Here is a 19,676-nt window from a genome sequence, read left to right as displayed (position 1 = left end):
AGATTACTTTGGTACCTTGAACAAAACAAAATCCTCGACCAATTTCAATCAGGCGTCAGACCAAATCGATGCACCATGGACAATCTTATACTTCTGCAATCAACAATTGCGACTGCGCTATCTAACAAAAATGAAGTCATTGTAATCTCCCTTGACATCGAAAGCGCTTTTGATTCTATACCAATTTCTGTGGTACTAAACAAAATAAACCAGAACAAGCTATCAGGTAATATTATATTCGTTTATAAAAAAATTTCTCACAGAGCGATCCTTTAAAGTAATTACTAATGGTAAAACTTCCTCACAACACAAAACCACAAACGGTGTCCCACAAGAGTCTGTCTTAAGCAGCACACTATTTCTCCTTAGTATGAACGATTTTCGTTTATTCATAAACGACCCTGTACAATACGCAATATATGCTGACAACATAATATTATTCTGTCATGGAAAGGTCACATCCAGCTCAAATACTTTACTACAAAACACGCTAAGTAAAATAAACAACTGGGCCAGTCATTCCGGCCTTAACTTCTCCCCATCCAAATCCAAAGTTATTTATTTTACCAGAAGACAAAACACGCAATCTCCAACCATTACTCTGAATGGAAATTTTCTCCAAGTAGTAGATCAGTAGATCAAAGAAAGCTTCTTGGCATTATTTTTGATAAAAAACTTTACTGGAGACCACACATTCGAGAACTTAAGGGTAGCTGCCTTCAAAGAATAAATCTTCTTAAATCACTAGCTTATTATAGTTGGGGAGAAGATGAGGAAACACTACTAAAAATATATCAAGCTCATATTCGCTCCAAGCTTGACTATGGTAATTTTCCCTACATGTCATCAAGTAAATCACTACTACGTTCACTTAGAGTTTCAGCAAATTCCACAAATTCCACAAGAAACCTCATCTGTAATAGACAATTACCAGTTACTAATAATCCTAGAATGGTACCGTCCACTATACAGATGTTAATTTCTTATTTAGATATCAATATGTTGTCGACAAGCCCTTTCACGGTCCCTCAAACTCCTCCATGGATATGTAAAGTTCCAAATTTCAATATCCAATTATAAAAATATAATAAGAATGAAATATCACCTTCCGTTATCAAACAAAGATTCTATGAAATACTACATCAATGCAACTTTGATAAGATCCTTTACTCAGACGCATCTAAGACTGAAGAAGGTGTTGGCTGTGCAACACCTTCTTCAACCTACTGGTTGGTTGGTTGGTTGGTTGTAGTCGCTGTTACAACGGCTACAACCACCGTCAAGTTGTTTCGACTCTCCAGCAATTGTAGTATTTATACTGCTGAACTATATGGAATACAACAAGCGGTGAAAACTCCACTCAACGATGATAAAACTATAGCAATCTGTACGGACTCTCTGTCCTCCATGCAGTCCATAAGAAACGTACATTCTATCCACACAATAGTTCAAGAAATCCAGAGTATATATAATAGCCTTCAAACTAATGAAATTACAGTAACAATATTATGGATTCCATCGCAGGTTGGTATTCCAGGTAACGAAAAAGCCGATCAAGCAGCAAAACAAGCATGTTCTCTTAACGTAACAACAGACATTCAAACATCATCAGATCTAAAAAGAACACTCAAATATAAAATAATGAACCTTTGGAATGATCATTGGAAAATAAGCAATACCAAGTTAAGCGTTCTACAACCAAACATTTTCTACCACCAGCTCCCACCAATGAAAAGAAAGGACAAATCTATCATTCGAAGTTTGAGAATAGGGCACACACGCTTTACACATGGACACCTAATTAATTCCAGTAATCAGATTTTGTGCCAGTACTGCAACATCACGACTTCCGTAACACATGTACTTCTTGACTGTCAATACTACCTAGCGGCCAGAAGAAAATACAATCTTGGTAATAACCTAAACGACATACTTATCTCAAACAGCAGCAACTATGAAAATGTATTAAACTTTAAAAAAAACACAAAGTTATACAATTTAATTTAAAACAAAATGTATTATAAAAAATGTATTGTACCTACTTTGTACTCAATGTAAAGTATTAACCATGTAAACTTGAATGTAAATTGTACCTGTGTCAATGACCATTAGCTGTCGAGAGACATATTTTCGAAATAAAAGAAAAATTGTTAACTTGGGAATCAACGTGTAGGATTAATAAATTCGTAATGTCATGTATAAAATAAATAATTATAAACCAAATCAATATTAGTATCAACAAACTGATTGGTACTGTAGTTTTTGCAATTTTTACGATCGCCCTCTTTGATAGTGATGCAAACCCATCGAAAAAAATCGTAAATAGAGTTGGCTTTAGAATAAGCTTTTCTTACTTGGAATGATTATTCACCCCATGCAAGGAATTTATAACTAATGCTACATACATAACCTAATTTTGTATACAATTATCTTTTAGTCTTTTATCCAACGCTGCTGGTATCGTTAATAATTGCATACTAGTATTTACATTGTAAAAACTATTTTAAGTGAAGGTTAAGTCATTTATAGATTCGTATATTCCGGAATCACATACTATCACTGACTATTCACTCGATTTACTGACTATTTCAAGATGTCGTCTGTCATCCATTTGTTTTCCTTGATTAAATTTTTTCTATAATCATTATTTGTGGAGATTTCCTTAACTTGGTTTTTAAATTCACTCCATAGTTCTTCTGGATCTTCTAGTTGTTCTCCGATGTTTTTTGTTCTATTGTTAAATTGGGAATAACATCTAATTAAAATTAAATTAATAAAACTAGTGCCATGATGTTTACAATAATTGTATTTGTAGTACGAGTTATTAAACTTTTTGTTTTATTTCAGATTACAAGTAGTTTTGCTGGCTGTAGTGGGGTGGAGCGAAAATTTTTTTTTCTTAAATTAGTCATGCCTGGCCTACAGAAAGTTGTGCATGTACAAATCAAATATTTTCAAAAAATTACAAAAATATATGTCGAGTCCTTCCACCGCCCCCACCACTTTCATTATATTTTCACTTTGAGACTGATGTGGCGGTGGAAGAACAGGTTAGATTGCTTTTTTTATTAAAAGTTATTGCTTTATTTATTATAATAAATATTTTCAGTGGTCAGCGGTTCCTTTTTTTCTAAATAAAAATTTTTTTTATTTAGAAATAAAAATATCTTCGTTTAATACGAAGCCGGGTCTGTATCACTGAAACTTGTTGTGACTTGCACGACAAAGACGAACTACTAGTTGCCTAGATACAGAGAAGAGTGTTACACGTTAATCAATTTTTTACGTACTACTTTTTACTAACTTAACTTTAACTTAAAATGTCTAAAAAGACAAGAAGTGCAATAGAGTGTCCCCGTTTTGGTGTACCAAGAGAGTTACAATGTTCTATTTTACCCACGTTTTGTGATGTAATAAAATACTTATTATGGGTTCGATATAATTTGGAAAATCTGCTTCAATTCCAATTGTAAGCCATCGAAGAATTGTAGCGTAAACTAAGGAATACCAGAAAAAGATAAAAGACCTTCTGAAGCCCTATTTAAAAAGAAAAGACGTCGCTTCTTACAAATCAAAATTGGATGTGTTTAAGAAAGACAGTTTGCGATTGTTTGACATTGCTGCATGTAAATGTGACAATTTTAATTCATGTTTGTGTTTAAAGCAGAACAAGGTAAAGAAATAAGTTTATTATTTAATATACATAATTATTTAAAACAGTCGCTACAGGAATGTATAAACTTCAATATTGTTTTGAGTTCCAATAAAGGAACGCCCATTTCTCCAAGACCAGAGGTCCTGTTAGCAAATAATGATTGGCTCTGTAGATTTTGAAGCTGTTCGGCAACAACAAAAACGGGAAATGAGAAGTAAGTGTGACAAAGAAAACAACATAATCGATGACGCAAAACCTAGCACATCCTCTTAACAAGTAGATGGTTTGGAAGTAGAAATTGAACCGGGATTTAACAATATCGACGGAAATGAGGTAACCCAACATGAAAAGAAAAAGGAGGAATCTGCCGTTATTTCTGATGAACAATCTATATTACAGCCGACCAAACGTAACACAAGGAATCTCTCTGAGTTAGCTAAAACGCTTGATAAATACGCGGTGTCAAACAGAGCAGGTGCTACAATAGCTTCTTCAATGTTACAAGATTACGGAATTGTCAGCAACGAAGACACTCTAAATATTATTGACCGTCACAGATTGAGACGCGCAAGACAAAAAAATAGGACAGGTCTTCAAAGATTCTCAAAATCAATAGTTTTGCTTGGTTTGTACTTCGATGGTCGTAAGGATAAAACATTGACTTTTGACGATAATAGGAAAAGAACAATTACAAGAAGCGAATGAAATATTACTAAAAAAAGTGGAGGCGTACGAAGCAGAAATTGAAGATTTAAAAGAGTGTTATGCTTGTGCGAAAAATGATTTAAAAGAGGCTAATATAACAAATCAATTTTTAAACGATGAAGTATGCGGATTGAAAACTGAAATAGATACCATAAAAAATCAACCTCTTAAGCAAGATAGCAAAGGAAATTCTCTATTTGCTGAAGTTGATGACAGGAGAGTATACCTTCAAGACAAAATTGATAAAATGAAGGCAAGTTATGTAGCAAAGGAAAAGAACAATAGTAAAAGAACACATTAGTTTAATACAAGAACCTGATTCAAAATATCTGGGTCATGTATCTCCTATCTCTGGAATGGCAGCAAATATCTTAGACGCATTTAATATTTATTTTTTCAAATCTCTTCGATTTTATTAGACAGTTAAGAGGTAATTGGATGTGACGGAACAAATACCAATGTAGGAAGTAAGGGCGGAATTATTTCGTTGTTGGAAAAAACAATTGGGCGGCCTTTGCAATGGTTTATTTGCCAATTGCATGCGAACGAACTTCCTTTGCGACATTTGCTTTAGCATGGTGAGACAACTGGCCCTCGAGCATTTCGTGGACACATTGGAACGCTTTTATATAATTGCGAAAAGCTTCCTATTGTGGAGTTCTCTAGGATAGAACCAGAGCTACCTGATATAACATCTGATTTTGAGTTAAGTACGGATCAAAACTATTAACATCAAATATGTTTATCAATAATAAACGGCAGTTGCTCCGAAGCTCTTTTAAAACGTGACCCTGGAAAACTACCTCATTCTCGTTGCTTAACTACTGCTAACCGAATTCATCGCTTGTATGTTAATACCGAAAATGCGACTCAGAATTTAGTTTCATTGGCAACATTTATAATTAAAGTTGACGCTCCAATGTAGTTTTTGATCAAAACAAAATCTTCATGCATTTATGGCGCACAACATAAATATTCAAGTATATTGAACTATGCCATTATTTGTCCGAAGATTTAAAAAATGTTGTTTTCAAAGTAATTAATACAAACGGATTTTTTGGACACCCTGAAAATATATTACTTTCTATGTTGTGGGATGAGCGCAAACATATAAGACATCTAGCTTATTGCAGAATTTTAATGTATAGGACCGTAAGCGATAGTAAATTAAATATTCGTAGTTTTGCAGTTCCAGACTTCAACTTTAGGGCTAAAAACTACTATGAACTAGTAGATTGCCAAACCATCCTATAGACTCAGCCACCCATAACCGCTCGATTGACAGATGCCCAGTTGAAAGAAATAAACCAATAAAGCCAAACCTGTAAATATTGTACATATACGTTAGTTTAAATTTCTTGTTGTAAAAAATAAAAAAATAGTAAATACTTTGGTCTAGTTTACTATTTTAATTATTGAGGACTGGAATTGTTGTGAATAGTAGTGAAGGGTATCAAACATCACTATAAAAGGGAAACTTGTTGGATACAAAGGAAATGTCTTTAAAAGAATTTAACATCACTTTAAAATAAAGTATGTTTTTCAATTACTCGGGGTTCAAGAATCATTTTCCAAAAAAAAAAATTATTAAAAATATTTCGTGGCGATGGAGGGGATACTGTCAAAACAAAATAAAAAACCTAAAAAAAATTCTATATTTGAAATTACAACTTTCCCGTAGTCAGGCATCCTCATTTTCCTAAAAAAAAAATTTTACATATATACCGACGCTCCACCCTACTGTAGTGGTGTGAAACTACATCAAGATCATCGAACTGGCAGTGATCATTAAACAATTGTAAATACCTAAGTCATTCATTATCATTCTTAAAAACGGGGCTACTTGATAAAACTTTTTTGAAACTTCGTTCTGCCACCAATAAGTTAAAGGTATTTTTGAAAGTAAAAATTATTCTGATGGTCGAAATGGTCTATAGATATTTTTCCTTATTAAAAAAGTGTTTTACCTTCTCCATTTTTGCAAAAATAAATATTAATTGGTAATTTTAAAGTAGCTCCTCGATAAGGTTACTTGAAAGTAAGCCATTAAAAACGTAGTATTTCAAATAGGCCCTTTGTAGGGGCTACTTGAAATAGCAAAATGAAATAAAAACCTATTGTGTCTGAGTTTCTTTAAAATCGATAAAAAATACGGTTTTTAGGAATCGTCGTAATCTTTAGTTAAGTACAGAGCAAGCATAAACAACAATGATAAGTCGTGGGCAGGCATGCCTTTTCAAGTGGCACTGCATACGATTAAATCGGGCGAATCGTTCAGTGACAGCACTTACTTAAAAACGTGATTGCGTTTATTTTCAAGTTACCCTACTATTTTCAAGTAGCCCCGTTTTACGGTATATTGCCAGTACTATAACCACAGTAATATTTTTACAATTATTTAATTTTATTGTACAGAATGAATCAAAACAGCGTCTTCACGGGTCATGTCATAGAATACCGGTTCTTGACATCAATGTATTACTCTTGATCAATTTGTTTTTAGTTATCATGTATATACTCTAAGCAGGTTTAAATTAAAAGCTTTATAAAAAAATAACTAACAAAATATAGACATTAAATAAGAAGTAAAAAACTGAAAGAGTATACCTATGTCAATAAAATTTTCTTTTCGTAAGGATTGTCAGAATTTAATACAATTCATAAATGTCATCCTATTAATAACATTTATTCATCTGTTTAATTTTTTATAATAATTTTGGTTTTAAAATAATTTTATATAAATACAATTATTGTTTATAACACGTTGATCCTCATAATAGTAGTAGTAAGTAATATTTTTTGCCTTTTCCCAGGCCATAAAAATGCAGTACAAAAACAACGCATTTATAAATATAGCAAAATTTCTTTCTAAACATGATTTTGAATTGTGAGGCACGAGTGCATTGCGCGGCCTAAGAAATAAAATTGTTAAGCTGAGACCATGCGATGCGCACGTGCCTCGCAAATTTGCAAGAATAAACCTGCGTATTGTAGCGGTATAGGTCTAACCAGTGTATTATTTAGTTCGCATCAACTTGTTATCATAGTAACAGTATCGCAGTAAAATTGAGAAAAATGGGTGATTATGAAAAAAATCAAAGTAAACTACAAAAACTAATGGATGATATGTTGTCAGATGAAGAGGTGTTTGAGTATTCATCGGAAAGTTATATTACAAGTAGTTATTATTCAGATTAATCTAATTATTCTTTATGACCTGTTCAAAAAAAGAAGAAAAAAAAGGTACTCAACGTTTCTAATATCTCTAATAGCATTAATCAAGCCAGTACATCATTTGCAGTACAAATCGAAAGCGCTGAACAAGAAAAGTATGCTGACAATATGGAAACTAATCATATTAGCAGTCCTATGAATCTAATAGATGAAACGATTGAAAGTGTTATCAGAAACCTTAAGTAAGATAGTGATACAGCTGATGAAATACCTAGTGCTTCTACAGTGTTGACCTGGAATGAGGTAACCGAGGATAATTTGAAACATTTCACTATTTTCGTGCAAGGGTTGAATATAAATGAAAATATCTCAGGTATGCATGATAACCAACCTATTGATTTTTTTTTTACTGTTTGTGAATGACAATATCATACATTTAATGGTACAAGAAACTAATAAATACGCTTCGCAAAAAGCAGAAAAAACCAATTTACTTCATGCTCGGATTCGACAATGGAAGAATACTACTACTGACGAATTGAAAATATTTTTGGGTATACAAATTTGGATGGGATTAGTTCAGATGCCTAGTGTGACATCCTATTGATGTAAGAATATCTTATATTCAAACGAAATAAAATCGTTAATGTCCAGAAACCGATTTGAGCTCCTCTTGAGCAACTGGCATTTTTCTGATAATGAAAGTACAAATACTTCACACAGACTTTACAAAATTAAACCGCTTCTAAATCATATCAGTCAAAGATTTCAAAATGCAGTAACCCTTTCACGTAATATTTGCATTGACGAAACCCTCGTGCCTTTTTGATGACGTCTTAGTTTTCTACAATATATAAAAAACAAAAGACACAAGTTTGGGGTAAAAGTTTTCAAACTTTGTCTTGAACAAGGTTACACGTATGATTTCAAAATATATTGTGGGACATAAAAAAATACTACTTCTGACAGCGTAACAACATCGATTGTTATGGTGCTTTGCAAAAACTTATTGGATAGTGGTCGAACCATATTTGTGGATAACTATTATACCAGTATCGAAATTGCTCACAAATTGGTGGACGGATAAACTCATCTAGTCGGCACCTTAAGAAAAAATCGAAAGGGAATCCCAAAAGACAGTACAAAAAAAATTAAAAAAAGGCGAAGTTATTGCCAAGGAAAGTGATTCTGGAGTGGTGATACTGAAGTGGTGTGATAACCGTGAAGTTTTGATGCTGACAACAAAACACAAAAATAAGATGGTTACTGTAAAGTCCAAAAATGGAACTGAAAAGAAAACCAATAGCTATTAAAGACTATAATTGATCTCTCTGATCAACTAAAAGCCTACTCTTCTTACCTCAGACGAAGCCTCAAGTGGTATCGCAAATTGACAACAGTAATTCTTCTAGGTTCAACTATAGTAAACGCGTTTATACTATATAAACAGGTTACTGGTAAAAATATTACAAATACCCAATTTAGAGAAGATATTGCCAAACACTTACTAAATATAATCTCAAGAGAAAATCCTCCATTGGTAGACAGCCATCACATTCAGTAAGTGAACACTACTAGTAGACGTAGATGCTCAAATTGCTACAAGAACATGTCCGAACAAGACGGTAGAAAATACGCCACGTCTAATGCCACTATGTCCGTTATAAATGTATACAGTGCGATAAATTTTATTGTATACCTTGCTTTACTTCTGTTCATATGTGCAAATTATAAAGACTGCAAAATACTGATTTCTTACGTTTTATTTTTCATTTTATTGTTGGAATACAAATTTTGTGTTTATAAATCTAAGCGAATATATTTTATTTTATATATTTTCAAATTTATTCTGTTTATTTTTCAAATAAAATAATATTTTATTGTCTAAATTCATTGATTTTTTAGTTACCTAACAAACTACATTACATCAGTAAAAAGAATAAAATACATAAAACAAAAATATTATGGTATGATATTGTGACATTCAACCCTTAATCAAATCGTATATGTTCAGGTCCAGGGCCGGGCCAACTAACTTAATTTGTTCATTGGGCCATCTACTCTTATTTCTGATACCATTTCTACTCAAACGCGAAGCAATTCCTTGGCACACTTACCACACATGGCGATCAACGTGTTAAACATAATATTTAGTTTATATAATAATTAAAAATAATATCAAATGATATTTATTTATATTTTATTATTAATTTATGGTCTTATTTGACTGGTTTGTCATACGTAAACAACGAAGGTATGCTTTGTTAATACATTAACAGGTGGCCTTAGGAGCAAACGTAATAATTTATTAAATTTGTTTAAAATATAAAAAAATAAATAAGTAATAAAATTACTTTATTGCGTGTTAAAATAATTTTAAATTTTAAAAATATTTTTTAATATAACGTGTTATTTTTAAACATCTGATTTAGTTTGTATAATAATTAAATTTACTATTAAATGGTATTTATTTATGTTTTCATAATTAAAATGAATATAATTTTAGATTATTCTAATTATCAGTTCGACTATTGTATTAAAATGCGATAAAAAGAGTTACTATTAAAACATTTTTATTATTTTCTATACAGTCACAGCAGAAGAGTCCATTTGTGTACCTAACTAGTGGGTGACCGTTAGGTATACCAAATATCAAAACTTACCATAATTTGTCATTTTGAATTATGAAATGTTTCATAATTTTTTGTACAGGAAAAGGTTAAAAAAATACACTGAACCCTTTTTATTTGTTAATTTTTACTGTAATTTTTAAGACACGAGATAATTTTATTTTAAATCATATTAATTTAACGAAAAAATTAATTACGTATTCCATTTCAATGAAATATAAGATATAAATAAAGTTTAAATGAAAACAATATTTCTCTGTTTTATAAGAAAAATAAAAGAAATAATCATTTTTGTTACCTTTAGTGTCTTTAAATGATCATTATGATAAACAATGTCTGCAAAAAGCTGACCCCTCTTTTATCTATATGATTCACAAACAAATTTTCTACATGAGAAATAGATAACATTAACTTTTTTGTCTGATATGCTGGGATACTCGAAATACCTGCCACAGTTTTTTCTTGAATTATAATTGAATTAAATGTATGTGTTAATTTTATGAAGTAACAAGTATCAAAACAATATATTTTTTTATTTAAACAAAAATGACCCTGCATCAACTATTAAGAGTTATTAGCAGGGGGTACAAACAAAAATTACAAGTATTAAATTTCTTACAATGTATACAATTTAAATAAAATTTATCAAAACTGTAATATTTAATGTCGTTTAAATATTTCAGTACTTGGTTAAACTGGAAGCTTAGTAGATCCTTTATGTTGGTAGCGAGGTTATTTTTTCTTCTTTCGTGGATGTATGTTTTGAATTCAACAGGATATGTTAAACTGTGATTGGGATATTGTATTTGTGGTAGAAAGTGATAGGCTTTTTATTTATTAAGTGAGTATGTTCTAATCGCAGACGAGTTATTATCACTTGCTCACTACGTTCGAGTGGGAGTGGGAAGGTGGTGCCAACAGTTGCTAGAATATCTTTTAATTTTTTGGATGTGGAATTCCAGTTATTCTGCCATAAATTTGTAATATGTTTGTTAATAAAGGCTTTATGCTCGTTTCTTGTTTAGTGATAATTCTTATTGCCGTAGGTGTTAATGTAATTCGATAGCTAATACTTGAAGCCTACTGGTTGGGCTAGTGCTATATGCGCCAAGGACAATTCTTAGTGATGTTGTAAATTGAGTTTAATTTTTTTAGTGTAGTCTTTTTCGCAGTATTAAAACATATTGCACCGTAGTCTAATTTGCTGCGTATAAGTGATTGGTATAAGTTTAGTATAGTCGTTTTATCTGCTCCGCATGTACGGTTTAAAAAAAAATTTCATGAGATCAATTCTATTTTGACATTGTTTTTGCAAGGTATTTATATTGTTTTTCAGTTTAGGGTGCAATCTAGAGTTAACCCTAGACAGTTTATTTCGTTTGTTTCTCCTGTAGCATACCAATTTAAAGTTAAATAAATATTCTTTATATGTTTTCGTTTCCTATATATGATGTGTATGGTTTTTTCAGGGAAAAAGTTAAAACCAGTTTTAAGTGATCATTTTTCCAGCGTGTACAAAAATGTCTGCATTACTTCAGCCGCACATCTTGTGGCTTTGTAGTAGATAATCAAGTCATCTTTATATAGATTGGATTTAATCGGTAATCTCAGTTTGTCTAGAATAGTATTTATTGCAATCAGAAATAATGTTGGGCTTAAAATGGAGCCGTGCGGAATTTCATTTTTAATGGATCTTGGAGTAGAATTATAACCAATCGCTGTTACTTCAATGTGTTTCTCTTCTTTTTCTTCTTCTTTTTCTTAATAAGCAATTCTGCTTGTTTATTGGCGGATTAATACCTCTATGGAAGGTTGTCACTCCATCTTTTGCGCGGTCGTTCGATACTTCTTCTGCCGATTGGTGACTTATCTCTTGCTATTTTGATGACACGGGTCTTCTCCATTCTGCTTATGTAGTTATACCATTCTTTTTTTCTATTTTGTGTCCATTCATTTATACACTGTACGTAAAATTTTCATCTAATTATTCCACTTCCCTTTCGATCTCTTAGATTATTTCCTGTAATCCTTCTCAGTACGCTCATCTCTGCAGTTTTCACTAGCCTTTGCGTTGTGGTTGTCTCCATAGCTAGGCATTATTTCCATAACTTGTTCAATACTGATGCCATCAATTCCTATTTTAAATCTGGTTGGTTCTTTGCTGACTAGTATTGTTTTGGTTTTCTGAGATAAGATTATCATAATAAATTCTTTTGCTCTTATGTTAAAGCTCTGGACTAGTCATTGCAGATTATCTTGATCTTGAGCTATCAATATTTCGTCGTCTGTGGAATAGAGTATTTTGATTTGTTTGTTTTCCATTCTGTATCCTCTTCCTTCGTTAACGCTTTTGATGATTTTATAAATGGTCAAATTAAATAGCATGGGTCTCAATGAATCCCCTTGTCTTATTCCGCTGCCTATTTCCATGGGTTTTGTAAGTTGTCCATCTATTCTTACTTCCATTTTGTTGTTTTGGTAGATGTTTTTGATAGATTGTATAATATTTTGGGAACTTTCTCTATTATACAGAGGATAAACTACATCTTAGAGTCTTACTTTGTCTTTCACGTGTTCTTTAGGTCAATCAGACACCGAAATGCTAATCGATTATACACTAGTGATTTCTCAGTAATTTGCTTTATAACGAATATTGCATCTGTACACGATCTTCCACAGCTAAAACCTGTTGTTCATCTGCTAAACTTATCCTCTGATATATAAGCACTTGTAAAATTTTAGTTGTAAGTTTTAGCGTAGTATTTAACAAGTTTACACCTCTATAGTTTTCTGGCTGTTTTGTATCTTGTTTTTTGAACAGTAGAATTAGTTTACTCGTTCTCCAATCTTCTGGTATTTTATTATGTTTTATAATTTTATTAATTAATGTTGTTCTATCATTGCTGCTCCACAAAATGTCAATAATTCGTTTGGTTTCCCGTATTTACCTGCTGCTTCTCTGTTCTTGAGGTATTCCAATATTTTCCGAACTTTCTGTACATTTATATTAAGTTCTTCGTTTGTGGTAATTTTTGGTGTTTCCGGTTCTAGCGTCGTTTGTTCTTCCTCTGCATAGAGCTTTTTTAGATAGTCAATCCACGTATTCTTTTCTATGTGTTTTGGCTCTATTAGTTCCTTTATATCCGTTCTTTGATCTTTTATGAAGCGCCATATTTCCTTTTACAGATCTCAAAAATCATTATCCATTTCTTTCAAAAAGCGTTTCCAGTGATCATTTTTTATTTTTCTACAAGTGTATTTCGTTTCTAATAATTGTCTTGTAATTATGGTGTGCTTCTTGTGTTTTGGTTGACATGTATGTATTTAAGGTAAGCTTTTTTCTTTTCTTTACATTTTTTCTTCACTTCTGTACAAAACCAGTTAAAGAACCAAAAAGTTCTTCACCTTGGGAACGATTTATTTTTATTTATATTTCTTTCACCAAGAACTTCCTTGGCCGAGGCTATATTTTTGCCCAGCTTTCTTCGACTCGATCACTTTCTGTGATATATGTGTTTCTGATTTTTTTTGGTTATTCTTTTTAGGAATAAGTATCTTGTATCCTGTAAGCTTTAGATTTTTATCTTTGTGGTGTATTCTGGTGTTTTGTTATCACACATATGTGTTTTCATTCGGATTTTGCACAATAAAAATTTAAGATCGCTTCCTATTTCTGCTGATGTTAGTGCTCTTACATTAAATATTTAATAGGGCTGTAACTCTCTATTCGATGTTTTATTCAATGTGTCTATGAGTTAACAAATTTTGTATAAAAGCTAATGTGTGATCCTCAATTTTACAATTTTGTCTTTTTACATATGAGTTTTCAATTGTTATGATGGTATAGTCTGTATCCTGATGTTCAATAGTTTTGTACTTAGAGCAGTGAAGTCTTAGTAAAGTCTTTTTTACCAACTCCTAATAAAGTCATCGTGGAAATTGCAGCGATGCCTATTTTTTTGATGTAATTCTGCTTTAATGGTATTGTTTGGAATTGTAGGGCATACGTTTAAACCTACAAGTCGTTGTGCTGGTGTGATTAGTCTTCATATCTCTAGATGTGACTTCATATCTCTAAGACGTTACGTAGACCAACCAGTGATCCAATCGCTACTCTGTAATTGCGGATTTTGACGTCTTCGATAGTAGAGAGGACTGTTGCTGAATACTATGTTTTTTGGTGTATTTTAAGTGGAAGTACTTCTGTTGTCGATTTTTTGTATTTTTATAAGTCATTTTTATAATTTTGTTTCCTACGTTGCCGTATGTTCAGTCCTGTAACTGGCCAATAAACTGGCGTGTATTAGTTCCGAACGGTTCCAAAAACCCAGTTTTAGGTTGAACTTGATTTAATTTGTATAGGTTATATTTAATACTTTAATATCTCATATAAAGGTTTTTGTTACTAACGTCAGGCTGAGTCGGTTCGGATCAACACTGCACTATAATTTGTTGATAGTATTTAAGAATATCAATTTTTGTTAATACTGTACATTCAAAAATGTAAAAGGTCAAAGTGTTTAGACGCATTTCAAAGTTTGTCTTAAAAATTTAAATATTTAAACCATTATTTCTTCAGTTCTCAACGTTTTTACTTACAAAGTGAATCTAAGTGATTTTTCTCACCACAAGTATAAAATCTGTGGGTACAAATATTTATTTAATCTAAACAATTAACATTTAAGTTAAATCCACGTAAACAAGCATCAATTTTTGGTTATAAAGCAACAACTTTTTAGTGCTACCGTTTATCAGTTCTGGTATCGAGGAGACAGGATTGAGAGTTATCGATGATAATAATCAAAAATTGATAATTTTCCACCTCTTGGGGCCCCTGAACAAGACCTGGAGCAACGTTCATCAAATACAAATATAAAACAATCTTTTGCAACTGTCACAAATCAAAATGTACCTAAATTTCCATCGAAAACACAAGCAATAGTTTTTCCTGCGCTGGAAAATACAAAGTTGGAAGACTATCTATTTGCAGTTGGTGATTTAATTCATCCAAAAAATATTATTTTCTCTTCTAGAATGTGAAATGGTCGAATTTGCATTTATCTAACAAGCGAAACTTTAGTTAACAATTTTCTCCAAATTAACAAAGGGATAATTACTGTAAACCACCAAAAGATTCAGGCTCGTTCATTAATGTCACCAAATGAAAGATTATTGATATTAAATGTTTGTCCGTCAATCCCACATTCAAATATTGAAAATGCACTTTGTAATTTGGGATTAACTTTGGTTAAGCCAATTAATTTTTTAAAAATTGGTACATCAAATCCTAATCACAAACACATTTTCAATTTCAGAGGGCATACTTTTATTTCTCCCCCAGTCTCATCAATACCCGACTCAATAATTGTGAATTACGAAATGACATCATATCGTATATTTCTTGTAATGGAGAAGGATCTATATACTAATTGCAGGCAAGCCGGACATTCGGCTGAAAATTGCCCAACTACTAAGGAAACTGAAATATCTCAAACACAAAATGCTGCTCCAACTACTCCAACTGATCCAATAGACAATGAATACATTTCCCTAACGCAAAACATATCTTTCTCGACTCCTACACTATCGACTAAACCGTATATCCATATTTTATCATCTACTCTTGTTACAGAAAGCAATAGCTTTCAACAAATGTCCGACGATCCTCCCTCAAACAAACGAAATCGCTCTGAAATTATAACCCCTTCACCAAATGATACTTCAGTAAATAACCCCTTTCCAGACCCTAAATTAAAAACGCCAAAGTCTTATCTTATGAAACATTAGTAGATATACTTGAAAATGCTCATGGTACCCCTGACCCAGTAAGCTTAATAAAAACTTATACAAATGATCTAGAAAACCTATTGAAACTATTAAATCAACTACGTGAAAATTTATCAAATAGGAAATCAAAAAATAGATGCACTAGACTTCGAAACAAAATACTTAAATCCATACAATCAGAAACTAACACCGAATCCGATAATGAAATTTTAAAAAATATATTATAATGGCTTTCTCAATTATCCAGTGGAACTTACGAGGGTATTACACTCGCCTTGAGATATTACAAAAAATGATTAAAAAACTAACTCCATCCATACTTTGTTTACAGGAAACTCATTTTAAAAATACTAAAAAAAATTTAAAACACTTCACATGCACATATAAAAATAGAAAAAATGTATACCATGCTATTGGTGGCGTAGCAATTTACACTCATGCATCCATCGATGTAGAAATTCTTCAAATCAATACACAACTTGAAGCAGTCGCAATTACTATCAAAGGGCCTTTAAAAATGAACATATGTAATATATACATTCCACCTACACAAAACCCAAGCACTAATGAAATCTTAGATTTGATTAAACAAATACCTTCACCTCGTCTAATAGTTGGTGATATTAATGCACATAATTACATATGGGGATCAAATAAAATTACTCCATTAGGTCGTAGAATCGAAATAATGTTGGACAATTTTCAGTTAAACCTACTAAACGATGGAAGAAATACTCATTTTGACATTTCTACTGGTAAATCCTCTGCCATAGACCTTTCAATATGTGATCCAGCATTATCAATTACCTTATCTTGGGATGTACTTTCTGATTTAAATGATAGTGACCACTTTCCGATTGTAATAACGAATTCTGACAGTATACAATACTCTTGTAATGTTGAAAAATGGAATCTCAAAAATGCAAATTGGCAAGAGTATTATAATCTAGTTTTAAATGAAATAAATGCATTACACGAAATTTTACAATTAAATAATAATATTGATAGTCAAATTCAAGAGTTTTCCAATGTATTATTAAATGCCGCCGAAAAAGCCGTTGGTAAAATGAATTCCAAACAATTAAATTTGTCAGTCCCTTGGTGGAATTCTGAATGTCAAGAAGCTATTAAACTTTCAAACACAGCATTAAATTGATTCAGAAAATATAATACACTTGAAGATAAATTCGAATTCAAACGACTAAAAGCACGAGCTAGATTCATCATTAAAAGAAGTAAACGTGAATCATGGAAAAAGTTTGTTTTAGAATTAAATTCTTGTACACCAATTAATAAAGTGTGGCAAATGGTACGAAAGATATCCGGGAAAATACCCCAAACCACATTAACTTCTTAGAAGAAAAACAAAAAATATACATTTCCCATCTAGGCATAGCCAATATTCTAGCTAATAATTTTGAAAGATTCTCAAGCGATGATGTTCGTCCTCCAGATTTTTTGATCAAAAAAGAAAGAGAGGAATCCAAAGGTATTGATATACCGCCTGATGACCTTTCTCCTTTAAATTATCCCATAACCATCGATGAATTAGAATACTCACTCAATAATACGAAAAACTCTTCTCCTGCTCCTGATAATATCCCTTCAATATTTCTTCAAAAACTTTCTTCATCTGGGAAGAAACACTTGCTGAATATCTATAATAATATATGGAGACATAGCAAGTTTCCAAAAATTTGGAGTTTATCTATCATCATCCCTATTTATAAACAAAATCAACCAAAATCTCTGTCACATTCTAATAGACCTATTTCTCTAACTTGTGTAATGTGTAAAGTTCTCGAGAAAATCATATCCAACAGATTATTGTGGTTTTTAGAAAATAATAAATTACTTGCCCCGGAACAAAGAGGATTCCGGAAAAATCATTCAACACTGGATAATCTTATTAGTTTAGAGTCTGAGATTCATGAAGCAATGGCATGTGAGCAAAAATGTATCGCAGTATTTTTTGACATAACTAGAGCATACGATACAGTTTGGCAACATGATATTATTCAAACACTTAATCGATGAGGAATAAAAGGTAATATGGCACAATTCATAAAAAATTTCCTATCTTATCGAACTTTTAATGTACGAGTTAACGGTACTTTATCTAATACAAAAATTCAAAAAAACGTAATTCCCCAAGAATCTAATTTAAGCGTCTCCCTATTTCAAATAATATTATCTCCACTTGTGACTTACCAGTAAAAGCTAGACTCTTTGCAGATGACTTAATTATTTTTGTTAAGGGGATAAATGATAAAACAATTCAGACCCATCTACAGAAAGTGCTATGAAATCTCGAATTATGGACAAATTCCACAGGTCTTCAATTGTTAACAACAAAAACAAAGGCTATGTTATTTTCAAAAAAAAAGTTATATCACTCCAGAATTATAACTATTTAATAAAGAAATATAATATGTTGAGAAAAATAAATGTCTTAGCATGACATTTGACAACAGATTATACCGGAACCACCACATTCATTAGCTAAAAAGTACGTGTCAATCTGCATTTAACATTATAAAAACTGTTGCATACAACACGTGGGGAGCAGATAGTAAAACACCGACCCTTAAGTACAAGTCATTGATCAGGTCCAAACTCGATTACGCTTGTATTATTTATGATTCAGCAAAACCATATATCATAAAACAACTCGATCGAATACAAAATAGTGCTTTGCGAACCATACTAGGTGCCTTTTATACTAGCCTAGCCCTACTGAAAGTTTACACTGTGAAGCTGGAGAAGTCCTCCTGGAATTTCGAAGAAAACAACTTTCACTAACATATGCGGCATCAATACAGGCAAATCTTATTAATCCTGTTAACCACTATGTAAATTCAGACCGTTTTAGGAATATCTTTAAAACACATGCTAGGCTTGACCTTCCTTTTTATGAAAGGGTAAATAGATACCTCAATGAACTTGAATTCAAATTTCCAGATACCTATTGTATACCAGATATTAACACTGTCCTCCCTTGGACTGTTCCCATCCCATCTATCAATACCAAAATCTCCATATATAAAAAAGCAGAGAACCATCCCAAAGCATTATATCAATATGTCCTCCGAGAACTCATGATATACAGTAACCATAATCTTATATATACCGATGCCTCTAAAACTATAGATGGAGTGGGAGCAGCATTTATGTCTAATAAAATAAAAATATTAATGAAACTCTCTAAACTAACATCCATTTACTCAGCCGAGTTAACCGCTATTCTCAATGCAATAAATTTTGTGGTAGAACATAGTATCAAAAACCCTGTCATTATTACGGATTCTTTAAGTTCTGTAATTTCCCTAAATATATCCTAAAATTATATCCTAACCATCTAAGTCTACTACTTATTAAATCAGCATTAAGCCAACTGCAAACCATGAACATAAATGTCAACTTTGTATGGATTCCTTCCCATATCGGAATTGCTGGTAGTGGACAAGTAGATTCCTTGGCAAAACTAGCAATCTCGAGTCCGCAAGCTGTAGAAATCAGAAGCATTCCACATCTAGATATAAAACCTATAATCACGAACTTAATAATCAATGATTGGCAGACCAAGTGGAATCAGTCAACATCCAAACTAACTACGAGAAGTAAAACATTCTATATTACCTTGGAAATCAACCCCAAATAAGCGTATACATCAAACCATCCTATCTCGTCTTAGAATAGGACACACCGCCATCACCCATAAACAT

At 32.0% G+C, this 19,676-nt stretch overlaps 2 protein-coding genes across 3 annotated transcripts in view; both read left to right on the top strand.

Moving 5' to 3' along the window:
• The window catches only part of LOC140441434 (5-hydroxytryptamine receptor-like), a 2,088,213-nt gene that overhangs the window by 1,218,305 nt on the left and 850,232 nt on the right, over positions 1–19,676 (top strand). The window lies entirely within an intron of this gene.
• LOC140442340 (uncharacterized) lies at positions 16,469–17,107 on the top strand. The gene has a single exon (XM_072533415.1). The coding sequence runs from the start codon at positions 16,469–16,471 to the stop codon at positions 17,105–17,107; it is 639 nt and encodes a 212-aa protein (XP_072389516.1).

Source organism: Diabrotica undecimpunctata, chromosome 5 (genome assembly GCF_040954645.1).
Source record: "Diabrotica undecimpunctata isolate CICGRU chromosome 5, icDiaUnde3, whole genome shotgun sequence".
Taxonomy (NCBI): domain Eukaryota; kingdom Metazoa; phylum Arthropoda; class Insecta; order Coleoptera; family Chrysomelidae; genus Diabrotica; species Diabrotica undecimpunctata.
Note: the sequence above shows the minus strand (reverse complement) of the source record. Positions and strands in the feature narration are given on the sequence as shown.